This window comes from Lepidochelys kempii, chromosome 8 (assembly GCF_965140285.1).
Source record: "Lepidochelys kempii isolate rLepKem1 chromosome 8, rLepKem1.hap1, whole genome shotgun sequence".
NCBI classification, from domain to species: Eukaryota; Metazoa; Chordata; order Testudines; family Cheloniidae; genus Lepidochelys; species Lepidochelys kempii.
This window is the reverse complement of record NC_136387.1, coordinates 96,889,481-96,904,332: the sequence shown is the minus strand read 5'-3', so window position 1 is coordinate 96,904,332 and position 14,852 is coordinate 96,889,481. Positions and strand designations below refer to the sequence as shown.

At 37.1% G+C, this 14,852-nt stretch overlaps 1 protein-coding gene across 1 annotated transcript in view; it reads left to right on the top strand.

The window, feature by feature from the left end:
* SCP2 (sterol carrier protein 2) overlaps positions 1-14,852 on the top strand; it is a 56,340-nt gene that overhangs the window by 16,198 nt on the left and 25,290 nt on the right. The window contains exons 5-11 of the mRNA XM_073357672.2: positions 629-693; positions 3,930-4,056; positions 5,030-5,093; positions 5,378-5,464; positions 6,087-6,237; positions 7,448-7,595; positions 13,301-13,408. Of these exons, the coding sequence (XP_073213773.1) occupies positions 629-693; positions 3,930-4,056; positions 5,030-5,093; positions 5,378-5,464; positions 6,087-6,237; positions 7,448-7,595; positions 13,301-13,408 (750 nt within the window). The remainder of the gene's footprint in view (positions 1-628; positions 694-3,929; positions 4,057-5,029; positions 5,094-5,377; positions 5,465-6,086; positions 6,238-7,447; positions 7,596-13,300; positions 13,409-14,852) is intronic.

Below are 14,852 nucleotides of genomic sequence, written 5' to 3'. Positions count from 1 at the left end.
AGTGGGATTATGGCATCACGAGAGACTGAAACCTTGAATCACTGAGAGCAGAAGGGAGTTTCAGTCAGACTGTTTAAATTTTGTTTTGTTCTGTATTGTGTTAACTTAAATAACTCAAACCCTTGGCTAACACTTTCAGGAAAAACTCTTTGTGAAAGATTCTATATCTATTCCTTTTCAACTGAAGGGTTAGGGAGTTTACACTCCATTTCTCTAGTTCTTCAGGGAGTTCTATAGAACAGAAAGGGAGAGGAGGACACATGATATTCCTGTTATTTCTATAATTAAAAATATTAACCAGGAGTTCCTCTCAATAATTGTATTTCAGTATTTGTGGCTGAGGTGAGAACACTTGGCAATGCTAAAAAATTGATCTTTCAGCATAAAAATAATTATATGGTTTGAAATAAAGAAATCTGATCTTCTCAGGTACATTTCTTATTTGACATCAATAATTTGTGTAACCTCAATACCATTTTCATTCAAACTTGACTCAAATTCAGAAGTGAAGAAAAAGAGGAAGGAAAATATACCAATTTTTGTATAATATTTTTAGCAAAATGCAATTTATAGTACATGATCTTTAGACATTTAGTCATATTTCAAATAATGAAAGCTTTATTTTAAGGTTTGGTAAATTGTGCTTTGGCTCTTGGCTTTGAGAAGATGGAAAGGGGGTCCCTTGAAGTTAAAGTAAGTGTCTTTAAAATATCTGCACCTTTTTTTGAATTCAATCTAGGAGTACAAATGTTTAAAATGTATAAAAGGGTTCCAAATTCCTATGTACACATCGATTAGTTTAAGATATCATCAGATATATTGCGTAAAGTAAATTATCTACATTTCCATCAAAATGTAGACCAAGCTGGATGAGCAAGTATCTCAGAGAGGTGATTAAGAAAAAGCAGAAAGCATACAGGGAGTGGAAGAAGGGAGGGATCAGCAAGGAAAGCTACCTTATTGAGGTCAGAACATGTAGGGATAAAGTGAGACAGGCTAAAAGTCAAGTAGAGTTGGACCTTGCAAAGAGAATTAAAACCAATAGTAAAAGGTTCTATAGCCATATAAATAAGAAGAAAACAAAGAAAGAAGAAGTGGGACCGCTAAACACTGAGGATGGAGTGGAGGTCAAGGGTAATTTAGGCATGGCCCAATATCTAAACAAATACTTTGCCTCAGTCTTTAATAAGACTAAAGAGGATCTTAGGGATAATGGTAGCATGACAAATGGGAATGAGGATATGGAGGTAGACATTACCATATTTGAGGTAGAAGCGAAACTCAGACAGCTTAATGGGACTAAATCGGGGGTCCAGATTATCTTCATCCAAGAATATTAAAGGAATTGGCACACGAAATTGCAAGCCCATTAGCAAGAATTTTTAATGAATCTGTAAACTCAGGGGTTGTACCATATGATCGGAGAATTGCTACATAGTTCCTATTTTTAAGAAAGGGAAAAAAAGTGGTCCAGGTAATTATAGGCCTGTTAGTTTGACATCTGTAGTATGCAAGGTCTTGGAAAAAATTTTGAAGGAGAAGGTAGTTAAGGACATTGAGGTCAGTGGTAAATGGGACAAAATACAACATGGTTTTACAAAAGGTAGATCGTGCCAAACCAACCTGATCTCCTTCTTTGAGAAAGTAACAGATTTTTTTAGACAGGGGAAACGCAGTGGATCTAATTTACCTAGATTTCAGTAAGGCGTTTGATACGGTGCCACATGGGGAATTATTAGTTAAATTGGATAAGATGGGGATCAATAGGAAAATTGAAAGGTGGATAAGGAATTGGTTAAAGGGGAGACTACAACGGGTCCTACTGAAAGGTGAACTGTCAGGCTGGAGGGAGGTTACCAGTGGAGTTCCTCAAGGATCGGTTTTGGGACCAATCTTATTTAATCTTTTTATTACTGACCTCGACACAAAAAGTGGGAGTGTGCTAATAAAGCTTGCGGATGATACAAAGCTGGGAGGTATTGCCAATTTAGAGAAGGACCGGGATATCATACAGGAGGATCTGGATGACCTTGTAAACTGGAGTAATAGCAATAGGATGAAATTTAATAGTGAGAAGTGTAAGGTCATGCATGATTAATAACAAGAATTTTAGTTATAAGCTAGGGATGCATCAATTAGAAGTAACGGAGGAGGAAAAGGACCTTGGAGTATTGGTTGATCATAGGATGACTACGAGCCACCAATGTGATATGGCCGTGAAAAAAGCTAATGTGGTCTTGGGATGCATCAGGAGAGGTATTTCCAGTAGGGATAAGGTTTTAGTACCGTTATACAAGGCACTGGTGAGACCTCACCTGGAATACTGTGTGCAGTTCTGGTCTCCCATGTTTAAGAAGGATGAATTCAAACTGGAACAGGTACAGAGAAGGGCTACTAGGATGATCCGAGGAATGGAAAACTTGTCTTATGAAAGGAGACTCAAGGACCTTGGCTTGTTTAGCCTAACTAAAAGAAGGTTGAGGGGAGATATGATTGCTCTCTATAAATATATCAGAGGGATAAATACCGGAGAGGGAGAGGAATTATTTAAGCACAGTACCAATGTGGACACAAGAACAAATAGATATAAACTGACCACCAGGAAGTTTAGACTAGAAATTAGATGAAGGTTTCTAACCATCAGAGGAGTGAAGTTCCGGAATAGCCTTCCAAGGGAAGCAGTGGGGGCAAAAGATCTATCTGGCTTTAAGATTAAACTCGATAAGTTTATGGAGGAGATGGTATGATGGGATAACATGTTTTGGTAGTTAAATATTCATGGTAAATAGGCCCAATGGCCTGTGATGGGCTATTAGATGGGGTGAGAGCCGAGTTACCCAGGAAAGAATTTTCTGTAGTATCTGGCTGATGAATCTTGCCCATATGCTCAGGGTTTAGCTGATCGCCATATTTGGGGTCGGGAAGGAATTTTTCTCTAGGGCAGATTGGAAGAGGCCCTGGAGGTTTTTCGCCTTCCTCTGTAGCATGGGGCACGGGTCACTTGCTGGAGGATTCTCTGCTCTTTGAAGTCCTTAAACTACAATTTGAGGACTTCAATAGCACAGATATAGGTGTGAGGTTTTTTTTGTGGGAGTGGTAGGTGAAATTCTGTGGCTTGCGTTGTGCAGGAGGTCAGACTAGATGATCATAATGGTCCCTTCTGACCTTAAATATCTATGAAAATAGTTAAGGTACCTTTCACAACCATTTATTGGGAAATATAAATGTACAATGTGAAATCTTGTATCCACAGATAAGAGATTAATTTCCCAGTAAATTTATCACTGTTGGAAGACTAAAGTTCAATAGTTCCTAACACTTGCGGTATGTGACCTAGACCAGTGGCTCTCAATCTTTCCAGACTACTGTTCCCTTTTCAGGAGTCTGATTTGTCTTGCGTACCCTCAAGTTTCACCTCACTTAAAAACTACTTGCTTACAAAATCAGACATAAAAATACAAAAAGTGTCATAGCACACTATTACTGAAAAATTGCTTACTTTCACATTTTTACCATATAATTATAAAAGAAGTCAATTGGAATATAAATCTTGTACTGATATTTCGGTTGTGGGGGGGGGGAGAGGAAGAAGAGAAGCCAATTCTTCTGACTCCTTGTCCCATGCTGAATCCAGTAGACCCTAAATGCCTCCTGGGCATTTTTTAAGGGCTTCAATAAGTCCTTTTCCCGCCCCACCTCCCTATAACGCAGTTGCTGACTATCTTCTGCTTATCTGTCCTTTCTTACAAGTAAGCAAGTTATTGAAATTTCAAAATACCCTACTTGGGCAGAGTGCTGTCCTGTTACAAGAGAGATTCTCTTTTTCTCAAAGTCCATTATATTTTTGCAGCAATACTGTAGTTTATAAAGGAAAGGGATAATTTACCTTAAACTTGTCAGTTGCTTAATTTACAACTTTTTATTTTTAGTTCCCGAACAGGACAAATCCACTAGATAAACACACAGAAATGATGATAAACAAACATGGCTTTTCTGCTGCTCCAGTAGCCGTACAGTTCTTTGGAAATGCTGGAAAAGAACATATGGAGAAATATGGTACTGTTCAAACTTGTGGGGAAAAATCCTATTGCAGAATAAAGTATTAGGCGAAGAAAAGTGAAAAATTTGTTTGGGAGCTTAGTTATAAAACGTTATTCCATGACTTCCTTTTCACCAGGTACAGTAACTTGCCATACCCAACATCCACAACTAATAGTGTTGGGAAAGGGGAATCTTGATCAAGGGATATTTTCAGAAAAGTGGATTCATGGGGTGGAGTTAAGCTTGTGGTGTATACTCTATGCTGTACAGTAGTTGTGGTAGTGGTAAGGTTTGTGCCTGTATAGGAGGCTTAATTTTTAATTTATTTGGTTTTGTGCTTGGTACGGATATGTGTAGCAACTATAACTGTTTTACGACAACTTTTTTGCATTAGTCATTTCTCAGTTTACATTCTCAAAGTACCACCATTGCAATTCCTTCAGTTCTCACCAACCAAAGGAATAGCAGTCCCATAATTGCTTCTAAAACTTAGTCTCTTATTTGGCAGCACATATTCCTGCCAGATGAACTATTGGACATCTCGTATTTAAAATTTATTTCAGACGATTTATGGAAATAATTTAGAAGACAAATGTTTCAATATAATTAAATTACTGTGCAGTGGACAAATAGTAATATATGAACATATCTCTGTTCAAATTTGGCTAAAAATTGATTGCTGTTAGCCTCTTTTGTATTTTCTATGTGTCTGTTAATGACAACACCATGCGTTAAATATCTAAGTTGGACATTTTATCTGCTGGAATTCAGCCAGTTTTAAATAATCTCATATCTAGTAATTGAAACATTTACTGACCCAAACCCAGTTGTATTGCAAAGAATCCTTAATATAATGGATCTGTTATAACAGAGATTTTAGAGCTAGTGCCATAAGAATTTGAAATGAATACAGCATCCCTATCACTTGTTAATAAGTCTGTGAGAAAATATTACAGCCTCTCAGTATAGCTTAACTTTTTTCTTTCAGGGACAAAACCAGAACACTTTGCAAAAATTGCATGGAAGAATCATAGCCATTCAACTAACAACCCGTGAGTGCAATATTGTACTTTGGTAATGAAAATATAGCAAGAAAACCAAATTTGAAAGAGATCCTGTATTGCACAACAGTAAAATTCAAAACTTTTAAAAAGCATAAAATAGACAAGACACTTTCCATTCTATACAATGGGAACAATACTCCAATATAAATTCTTTGTTCAGTGCCTTACACTTTGTAAAATTACAGTATGAAAGCAATACAGTGGGTATAGCTATGATTAATATGTCTTCTTCCTAAGGTTATGCTAAAATAAGATACGTTTGTTTTTCCTAGGTTTTCCCAGTTCCAGAAGAAGTACAGTTTAGATCAAGTGTTGCAGTCTCGCAAAATTTATGATTTTTTGACTGTTTTACAGTGTTGGTAAGAACAGGAGTTTGATACTGTGTAGAAATAAATGCTGAAGCACTTTATATTAAAAAAACAAACTTTAATTTGCCACTGGATTATAAACTGTAGACTTTTTTCAAATGCTGTACCATCTGTCTTCAGAGTATGAAATGCATTTTATAAATTAAAATTTAAATAAAACAAAATTCAGCCCATTTTGCTCTAACTTTAACTAGATAATCCTTAAACTATACCTCACTAGACAAAAGTATACCTCATTTTCCTGTTTTCATGTATTTCTCTGGCCCTGCATATCAGTGCATTTCTGCTGCTGTTTAACAAGGTTTTTCCCTCACTGCTGCCTTTCCTGTCCGTCCATGAAAGAGATTTTCCAAAGTCAGCACTGTTTCTAATAGAAATTTGAGCAATATGCTATTTTAATTGAAGAAATCTGTTTCAATAAAAGATTTTGCTAGAAGAGATCAGCCAGCTTTTTGATGGAAAGGTCAAGGTGATGTCAGCAAACCCCTTTGGAATAGTTTATGGATCTAATTTGGTTGCATATCAATGACTACTGCCACAAATAGCGCTCTTTTTCTGGAAAACCATTGTTAATTGTGTGCAATGAGTAAATAATTCTTTTATGTTCAATTAGCCCAACATCTGATGGAGCTGCAGCTGTGGTTTTAGCGAATGAGGAATTTGTGAGAAAACATGGATTGGAGTCAAAAGCGGTGGAAATTGTGGCCCAAGAGATGGTCACTGATCTTTCAAGTACATTTGAGGAGAATAGTTGTATTAAGGCGGTAGGTTTAAAATTTTGCTTTTCCTCTGCTCCCCACTTTGATCCTAATACTACTACAGATGTTTCCATGATAAAAATATCCAGATAGCAGGTGCATTGCACTTCACTATGAAGTAAAAATAAACTATGTACTGTATACTTAAAAAAAAGTTCTAGGACAAAAGTTACATCTGTGGAATAATGCTAAGAAAACAGTTTTTATATGTGTTTATGTACGTATAGGTATTAAGTGTAGGATTGTAAAAAGTTTAGTGTTACGCTGCACTTTTTCACATGGTTTAAAACATACAAATTGTGAGACAGATGCAGCATTGAATAATCTGTTTGTGACTTGAACACATGTATCTAGTTTTCCTTCTCTTCTACAGCAGGGTTATGAACCTGAAAACCACGTAACCATCAATGTGTGGTGGTTATGTCATTCATAGGTATAATTGCTAGTTTGATTAACTTAAACCAGAGATAGGCCTAAACTGCAAAGTTTGGATGCAGAGCCAAGTTTTCTCAAAAGTTTGGGTTATTTGCATCTATAGTTCTAGTATGAGTTTGACTATTGTAATTAAGGACCAAATTCTGTCCTTTGTTGCATAGGTCAATGGAGCTGTGACAGTTTTCACCATCTGGGAATCTACCACATAATATTCAACCTCATTGATGTCAGTGGGGTTGCACAGGGGTAACTGAGGGCCAAATTCAGCCCAGTAGGTGCAAATCAAATTAATGCATTCCAGACAGTCTGATTTAGAAAATATTGAATATTAGCATTAAAGTCAAAGATGGCTGGCAGCAGAGGTACAGATTACTAGCTAAATAGAGATTTGAGGCCAAACTTTCAACTGGCATAAGCATTTGCAATTCTTCGGACATCTATGGAATTGTGCCCAATTATACCAGCAGCATATCTTGCCCTTAATGATGAAATAAAATTTTGGCTGAGTATACTATTACATGTGGGAAGAAGGAGTGGAGGAGGAACAGAGAGGAGCCATCACTTAGAATGTTCCTGCAATGAAGTTTAGAATCTCTGATTTCTTGCTGCAAAATTATGCCACATAATGGTAATCTGTTCTAATATTAATGTGCCTTGTACTGCAGTCTTAGATTTCCATCACTTATAGGCCAGCTCACTTACAGCATTCGTTCCGGTCACAATTAGCAGATGAGCGTAGTCTAAAGTCTTGAGCTGTGTAACTCACAATTTGTTGTTGTAGGTTGGCTATGATATGAGTAAAGAAGCTGCGAAAAGATGTTTTTCCAAAGCAGGTCTGAAACCTACAGATGTGGATGTGATTGAGCTCCATGATTGTTTCTCATCTAATGAGCTTGTTACTTATGAAGCTTTAGGACTTTGTCCTGAAGGTAATAACATTAATGAAGAATTTTAGTTTATTAAAATGGACAACATTAAACATGTCTTGTAACTTTAGTGTTTGTTACAAATGCTATTACTGCTTCATTGCATGAATCTGTCCTGTATGGTAAGAACATTATTCTGTAACTTCATAAGGATGAAGAAAAGCAAAATATTAATAAGTCATAAATATATTGTAAAAACTGTAATTGGACAAATGACTCCATTTAGACTACCACATGAATATCAGAAGGCAAATTAATGCATCCCAGATACATGGTGCAAAAAATCATGTGGTTAGCAAGTTGCAGGGGGAGAGTTGACCCACTTTCCTCCCTCTTATTTGTGTCTCAGCTTCAGGTCCCCTTCTTTTCAGCTGCTCAAGTTCTTGTTCCCTGTTCCTAGACTTTTATTCATTTATCCTAGATTTTGGTCTGCTTCCTTCCAACTTCTGCTGTGGCCAGTTGATCTTGCTACTTCTCAACCTTCTTAACACCATTGGTGCTTCCCTGCTGTTTCCAGTGGCAATGTTAGGTTGCTATGAACTAATTTTCTGGCTAGTGTGAGTAAACACAGTGGGTTTTTTTCAATTTTTCTTTCACACTTAATTCCCAGATGCACTTAGTCAACATTTATAGTTTAAAAAAATCCACCAACACTTAGGAAGGTGTATTGAATTGGAAAATTTTGGGGCTACAAAATTAGAAATCTCCTAAAAGGTGTCTCCTATTCTAACATCTTAGTTTTCCATCAGTTTTCTGACTATGCATTAACATTTTGTATTTAAGGTAAGACCTTAAATTTTATGTTCTAGTGTTTTTTTACTTAAGGGATTTGAACAAGAAGCACTGACTATAGATTTAAACCAATCATACAGCAAAGTAAATTTCAAATAAAGCCACATAAAAGATAGCTTTGCTGATAAGTTGTTTCAGAAATATTCACAAAGAATAAAGGAGGGACTCAGTCTCAGATATGATTTTTTTTTTCTTGATTCCAAATACAATACATCCAGAAGCCTTTGAAAAGGTCCCACACAAAGGTTCTTAAGCAAAGTAGGCAATCACAGCAGAAGAGGGGGAAGATCCTCTCATTGGGTCAATAACTGGTTAAAAGACAGGAAACAAAAGGTAGGAATAAATGGTCAGTTTTCACAGTGGAGAGAGGTAAATAGCAGAGTTTCCCCAAAGATCTATATTGTAACTAGTGCTGTTCAACATATTCATAAGTGATCTGTAAAAAGGGGTAAACAGTGAGGTGACAAAGTTTGCAGATGATACAAAACTACTTAAGATAGTTAAGTTCAAAGCAGACTGTGAAGAGTTACAAAGGGATCTTACTGAACTGGGTGACTAGGCAACAAAATGGCAGATGAAATTCAGTGTTGCTAAATGCACAGTAGTGAACATCAGAAAACATAATCCAAACTATATATACAAAATGATGGGTTCTAAATTAGCTGTTTACACTCAAGAAAGAGATCTTGGAGTCCACAATGATTGTTCTCTGAAAACATTGGCTCAGTGTGCAGCTGCAATCAAAAAAGCTAATAGGAAGAAAATTTAGGGGAAAAAATAGAAAATAAGACAGAAATTATCAAAATGCTACTATATATATCTGTGGTATGCCCACACCTTGAATGCTATGTGCAGGTCTGGTCACCCCATCTCAAAAAGATATATTAAAATTGGAAAATTTACAGAAAAGGGCAACAAAAATGATTAGGGGTATAGCACAGCTTCCATATGAGGAGAGATTAAAAAGACTGGGATTGCTCATTTTAGAAAAGAGACCACTAAGGGGGATATGATAGAGGTCTATACAATCATGAATGGTGTGGAGAAAGTGAATAGGGAAGTGATATTTACCCCTTTACATGACACAAGCGTGATGCTGGCAGGCCAGGTGCCAGCTCATGCCAAGGCCCCTAGGCCTCACTGAACACTTACAAATGCATAGCTTGAAAGCAGTCTTGTTTACCTGTGTGTTAGCATTATGAAAATAGATATTAGATTTATAACAATGTGCTTAGTGTTTAGACTTTATGGAATGCTTATAAGATGCTGCATGTATATCAGTATCCTGTGTCATAAGGTAATGTTACAGAGCAAACATTTAAACTATAAAAATGTTTGACTGTAAATTCCCCACAGTTACTGGAGAAGCATTGCCAAGTGTGAAATATTAGTTTACCCCAAGAAGTATCATCTCCTGCCCATCAGGAAGGACTAGTGCATTGAAATGAGCCATTGTTGAACAAAGACTTTGTTGATTGTTCCCCCCCACTCACCTATATGCAGAATCAGCTTGGATTCTGGGGTGAGTGTGGATAAAAATGTCTGACAAGGAGAAGCTGTGTCTCTTTATGCTGTTTGAACTCTGAGGGGAAAAGATTCCTAGACATAAGCAAGAGATCCCCAAGCTGCTTGGCTTGGGTTAGCCCCAAAGGATATAAAAGCTTGCTTATTATAGAAGCTTCTATTATCTTTTGAATTTAAGATTGTACCACATTTGTCTATGTATGCTTACCTGCTTTAATCTTGTAAATAATTCTGTTTTCTTAGTTAATAAATCTTTAGTTAGTTTATTATAGGATTGGCTACAGGTGTTGTCCTTAGTTTGAGATCTGAGTACAATTGACCTAGAGTAAGTGACTGGTCCTCTGGGACTGGGACCTGAACATGTAAAGATGGTCACTTTACATTTTTGGTGTAAAGTGACCATCTATCACATAGTTCAGCTTGCCTGGATGGCAAGATAAACTGGAATGCCCAAGGGGACTGCCGGTGACTCCGTGGTAAGACTGTTATAGTCCTTTAGGAGTTCACACTTGTTACTGGATTGGTGAAATCTAATTATAGAACATACAGCTAGTTTGGGGTTTCTGCTCTGCTTTTGATAGTCTGTCCTGAGTTTGGCACTCAGTCTTGAGCCACTCCAGACAGCGTGACAACAACAATCAGGGGTCACACAATGAAATTAATAGGCAACAGTTTAAAACAAGTGTAAGGAAGTACTTCGCACAGTCAGCCTGTGGAACTCATTGCCATAGGATGTTGTGAAGGCCAAAAATATAACATTGTTTTAAAAAAAGGATAAGATAAGTTCACGGAGGATACGTCCATCACTGGCTACTAGCCAAGATAGTCAGGGTCACAACCCCATGTTCTGGATGTTCCTAAACCTCTGACTGCCAGAAGCTGTGACTGGACAATAGGGGATGGATTACTCGATGATTGTTCTGTTCTGTTCATTCTCTGAAGTAGATGGCACTGGCCACTGTTGGAAGACAGGATACTGGGCTTGATGGACTGTTGGTCTGACCCAGCATAGCTTTTCTAATGTTCTTATGTTCAAAATATGTTGAACTATTACATTTCAGATTTTAAAAAGTTCAGCTTTTAAACATATTATTGGTTTTTCAAACATTGAATTAAAAAGTTGAGAACATCCTCTGTGAATCATTTCCTGAAAAATAGCATGATTTTACTTACACACCACTAGGTGATGTATAGTCTTATTTATGAACAGTCAAACTGAGATTGGGGATTCAATAAAAAGGCCTGCAAGAATTTAGACTCAAGATTTTTAACTGAACGAAACTTTTAAAAGGTCTCTTCCTCTGTCCTTTTCTTCTTACTGTCCCTTCCCTTTCTCTGACTTGTTCCTTTATACCACATTATTATTTGCTGGGTCTCTGTGGCACCAGTAGCAGCAAAAGTGGTTGCAGTCATTTTCTATTTATTTAGATATGTACACTCATTAGTAAAAAGAAGCACCCGCTCTTTGTTCTACATCTGTCATGGTGCACCTAGAAAATGCAACACACTGCTCCCATGACTCCCATTTGGTCAATTATTAACTTATAACTCAGTAGCATATCTTGTATGCCTTTTTTCTTTGTGTTCTAATCAATTTCACTCTTCAGTCAATATCATGAGAATATGTTTCTTTACCTTCTTACACCATGAGAGCTCTTCAGTGGGGAAAATTGCTTAATCCAAATGAACATGATTATTTGTTCACCCCTATGAATCAAAATCTGGCACTTCATGTGGTTTGTGTTTGTTGAATACTGAAACTGTTAAGTAAGAATGTATGTATTTAAAAGTGTTGAGTATGCAGCATGCCAATAACTGCCATTAATATTACTGCTTTCAGAGTTGTAGCCATATTCGTCCCAGGATATGAGAGATACAGTGGAGGAGGTAGTATCTTTTATTGGATCAACTTCTGTTGGTGAAAGAGACAAGCTGTTGAGCTACGCACACCTCTTCTTCAGGTTGTGTAGCTCAAAAGCTGGTCCTTCACTCTTTGGGCAGTTTTGTGCCAAAATATGAGAAATTCTGCTCACAGTATTTTAAAATTCTGCAAATTTTATTTGTCAAAATAACACTGTATAATCACACCAGTTTCAATTATTTTGGTAATTTATTTCAAAATATCTGTCAGCAAGTATGTCTGTAACAATAGACACCCACACAAATTCCCCCAGGAATAGAGTTAAAGAAACCCCTACGACAATTCAGTACTTGCTTCTCTGTCCCCTCTCACACAGAACCCAGCCAGGGGGCAAAGGAGTCATGCCCCCTTACCCCCAGAGCCCAGCCATGAGCCCCCCAACCCAGATACTCATACCCCTTTGCTCCCAGAGCCCAGCTATGCCCCCTCCCCAGCTAGGGTTGCCAATTTTGGTTGGACATATTCCTGGAGGTTTCATCACGTGACATACTATTCAATTAAAGATTAATCTTTAATTCTTGGAGACTTCAGGATAGTCCTGGATGGTTGGTAACCCTACCCCCAGCCCATACACTCATAATCTCCTCCCATCCAGAGCCCAGCCGTGGGGCCCTCCCTGGCCCAGACACTCACACCACCTTGCCCTCAGAACCCAGCTGCGCCCCCACCCCCAGCCCAGGCACTCACAGACCCTACCCTTCTAGAACCCAGGGATCCAGAAGCAGAAACAGCCTAATGTTGGGTCGCAGGCTTGCAGTTTCCTGCGTGCCACCACCTCTTTTCTTCCAGGTGTGATGGGAACTGCAGCTCCTGGGAACCCTCCAGTTCCCTCCCCTCCCTCAAGGCCTTGTTTTCTATTTGCGAGGTGGGCTCTGCTGGGTCCAGCAGCCCTAGTGGCACCCAACATCTCTGCAGCCCATTTCTGTGGAGGGAAAAAGGAAATTCTGCATGCCCAACATTAATTTCTGCAAAATTCTTCATTGTGCAGTGGTGTAGAATTCCCCCAGGAGTATTTCGTTCACTAACAGAAATTGGTCCAATAAAAGATATTCCCCCACCCACCTTATGTCTCATTAGTATTACTGCAAGTTGTGATTTCAAGTGAAAAACATAACAGTATCTGTAATGACTGACTGCTCCTTTTCAGGAACATTTGCTCTTTTCATTATAATTTTACCAATTATTAATTTAATTATTGTATAAATTGAAAAGCTTATATAGTGTACTAAAATATATATTTGGTGGGCAACGGAAGCAAATTAACACCTATTGTCCAAACAGTGTAAGCAGTTAATGTTCATATCCTTTGGTTATTTCACATGTGTGTTCCAAAAGTTTTATGCACTACAATTTTCTGGTTTTGGCTGACTCAAAATATGCAATAATATCCAGAAGTAACAGTAAGGTTTAAAAATGTACCAGAAGATGACTTTTTTTCAGCTATTTTCCCTTTTTCAATTACTATTTATAGGAAGAGCTGGGGAGCTGATTGATAGAGGAGACAATACTTATGGTGGAAAATGGGTGGTAAACCCCAGTGGTGGTTTGATTTCAAAAGGGCATCCATTGGGTGCCACAGGTAAGGCAAATATAGAATTTGTATTTCTAATGATTTTGAGGTCTGCATGTGGAAACTGGCAGTTTCTCCATCAGGTTCTGATGATATCCATGATTTATGAATGGTGAAATAATTGTGCAGAAGGAGTGCTGGGGTCTGAGAATATAATGTCTGTCTAGTGACTTCCAGTATGTAAGAAATTATTTTGCTATTGGTTGTTTTTTTCACTTACAAAGGTTAAAATACTCTCTTGACTTTGTGTTTTATGCAGCATGCGGTTTACTCTTAATGTTTTCCATCTTTGAGCTATGAATATGAATTTTGTATTTGTCATATTCATTTCACTAGTTAACTAAATTAATAGTTCAAATAGAGGATGCTAGGTGACATAACTTCTGCTTAAATTAAAAGTGAATTTTTTAAAAAAGGAGTGGGCTAGAATTTGTTTTTCTTAATTAAAATAAAATCCATTTTCACTTGATTTAAAATGTCTAAGTAGCTAGGCGTACAGGGGTATTTTGCACAGACCTAATTATCTGTCTGGAGAGAGCAAACGTGTTCAAGAGAAAGTTCATGTTGTTGACAAAGCATACGGAGTTAAGATATAATTTTTTTCTTTCAAGACCTGAGTACTTTTTCTTTAAGTTTCAATAGACTACACTAAGAATACATTTTTGTACTTTGCAGAATACTTGAATATACAGTTTACATTGACATATAAACATTTTTCTGTTTTAGAGACTACTCCAATCAAAATCAAGCTATTAGTTTTAAAATGTGGTAGTTTTATTTTATATACAAAGTCTGTCTCCAGCTGCCTGTTCAGAGAAAGGGATTCAAAGTAGTTGATGTGAATATTATCTTCTGCATTATATAATATGTCCGCTGAAGACTTTTATGTTCATGCAGTAATTTAAATCTCAACCTTCAAGCAACTTTCTCAAGCATTCCTTCCAGTTTCGTACTTCAGCAATCTTTCTCAGAAGCTAAATATCTGTGGTTTTAGAAGTGCCATTTTAGCAAGACATATTCCAACTTCTTTTTTTCAAAAATAATTTCAGTTTAAGACCATCTGTAATTTCTCTCAGTATTGCCACAATTTAATGGATTTCATTAGACATTTTCCATATGTATATAGGAAAGTATACTGCACATAACATAATAAGATGTGATTATATCGTACCCATGTGTTTCCCATAATATACGTTTATTCATAAATGCTGTAACACTTCTTTGAAGAGCTATTCAGTTATAATTTAAATGTAAGCTGCTTAAAATGTAAATCTTTAACCAATGTCTGTGGTGTTATATGATGAAGAGTCAGGCTGGCATTGAACTTTGTACTTAACTTTTTACTGACCTGTGAACTTCATTTTTCTTTTGACCTGCATATATTTGGATCTATTTGGGACAATCCTTACCTTAAACACTAGTTAACACTTCATGGTGTACTTGAAGTATTGTT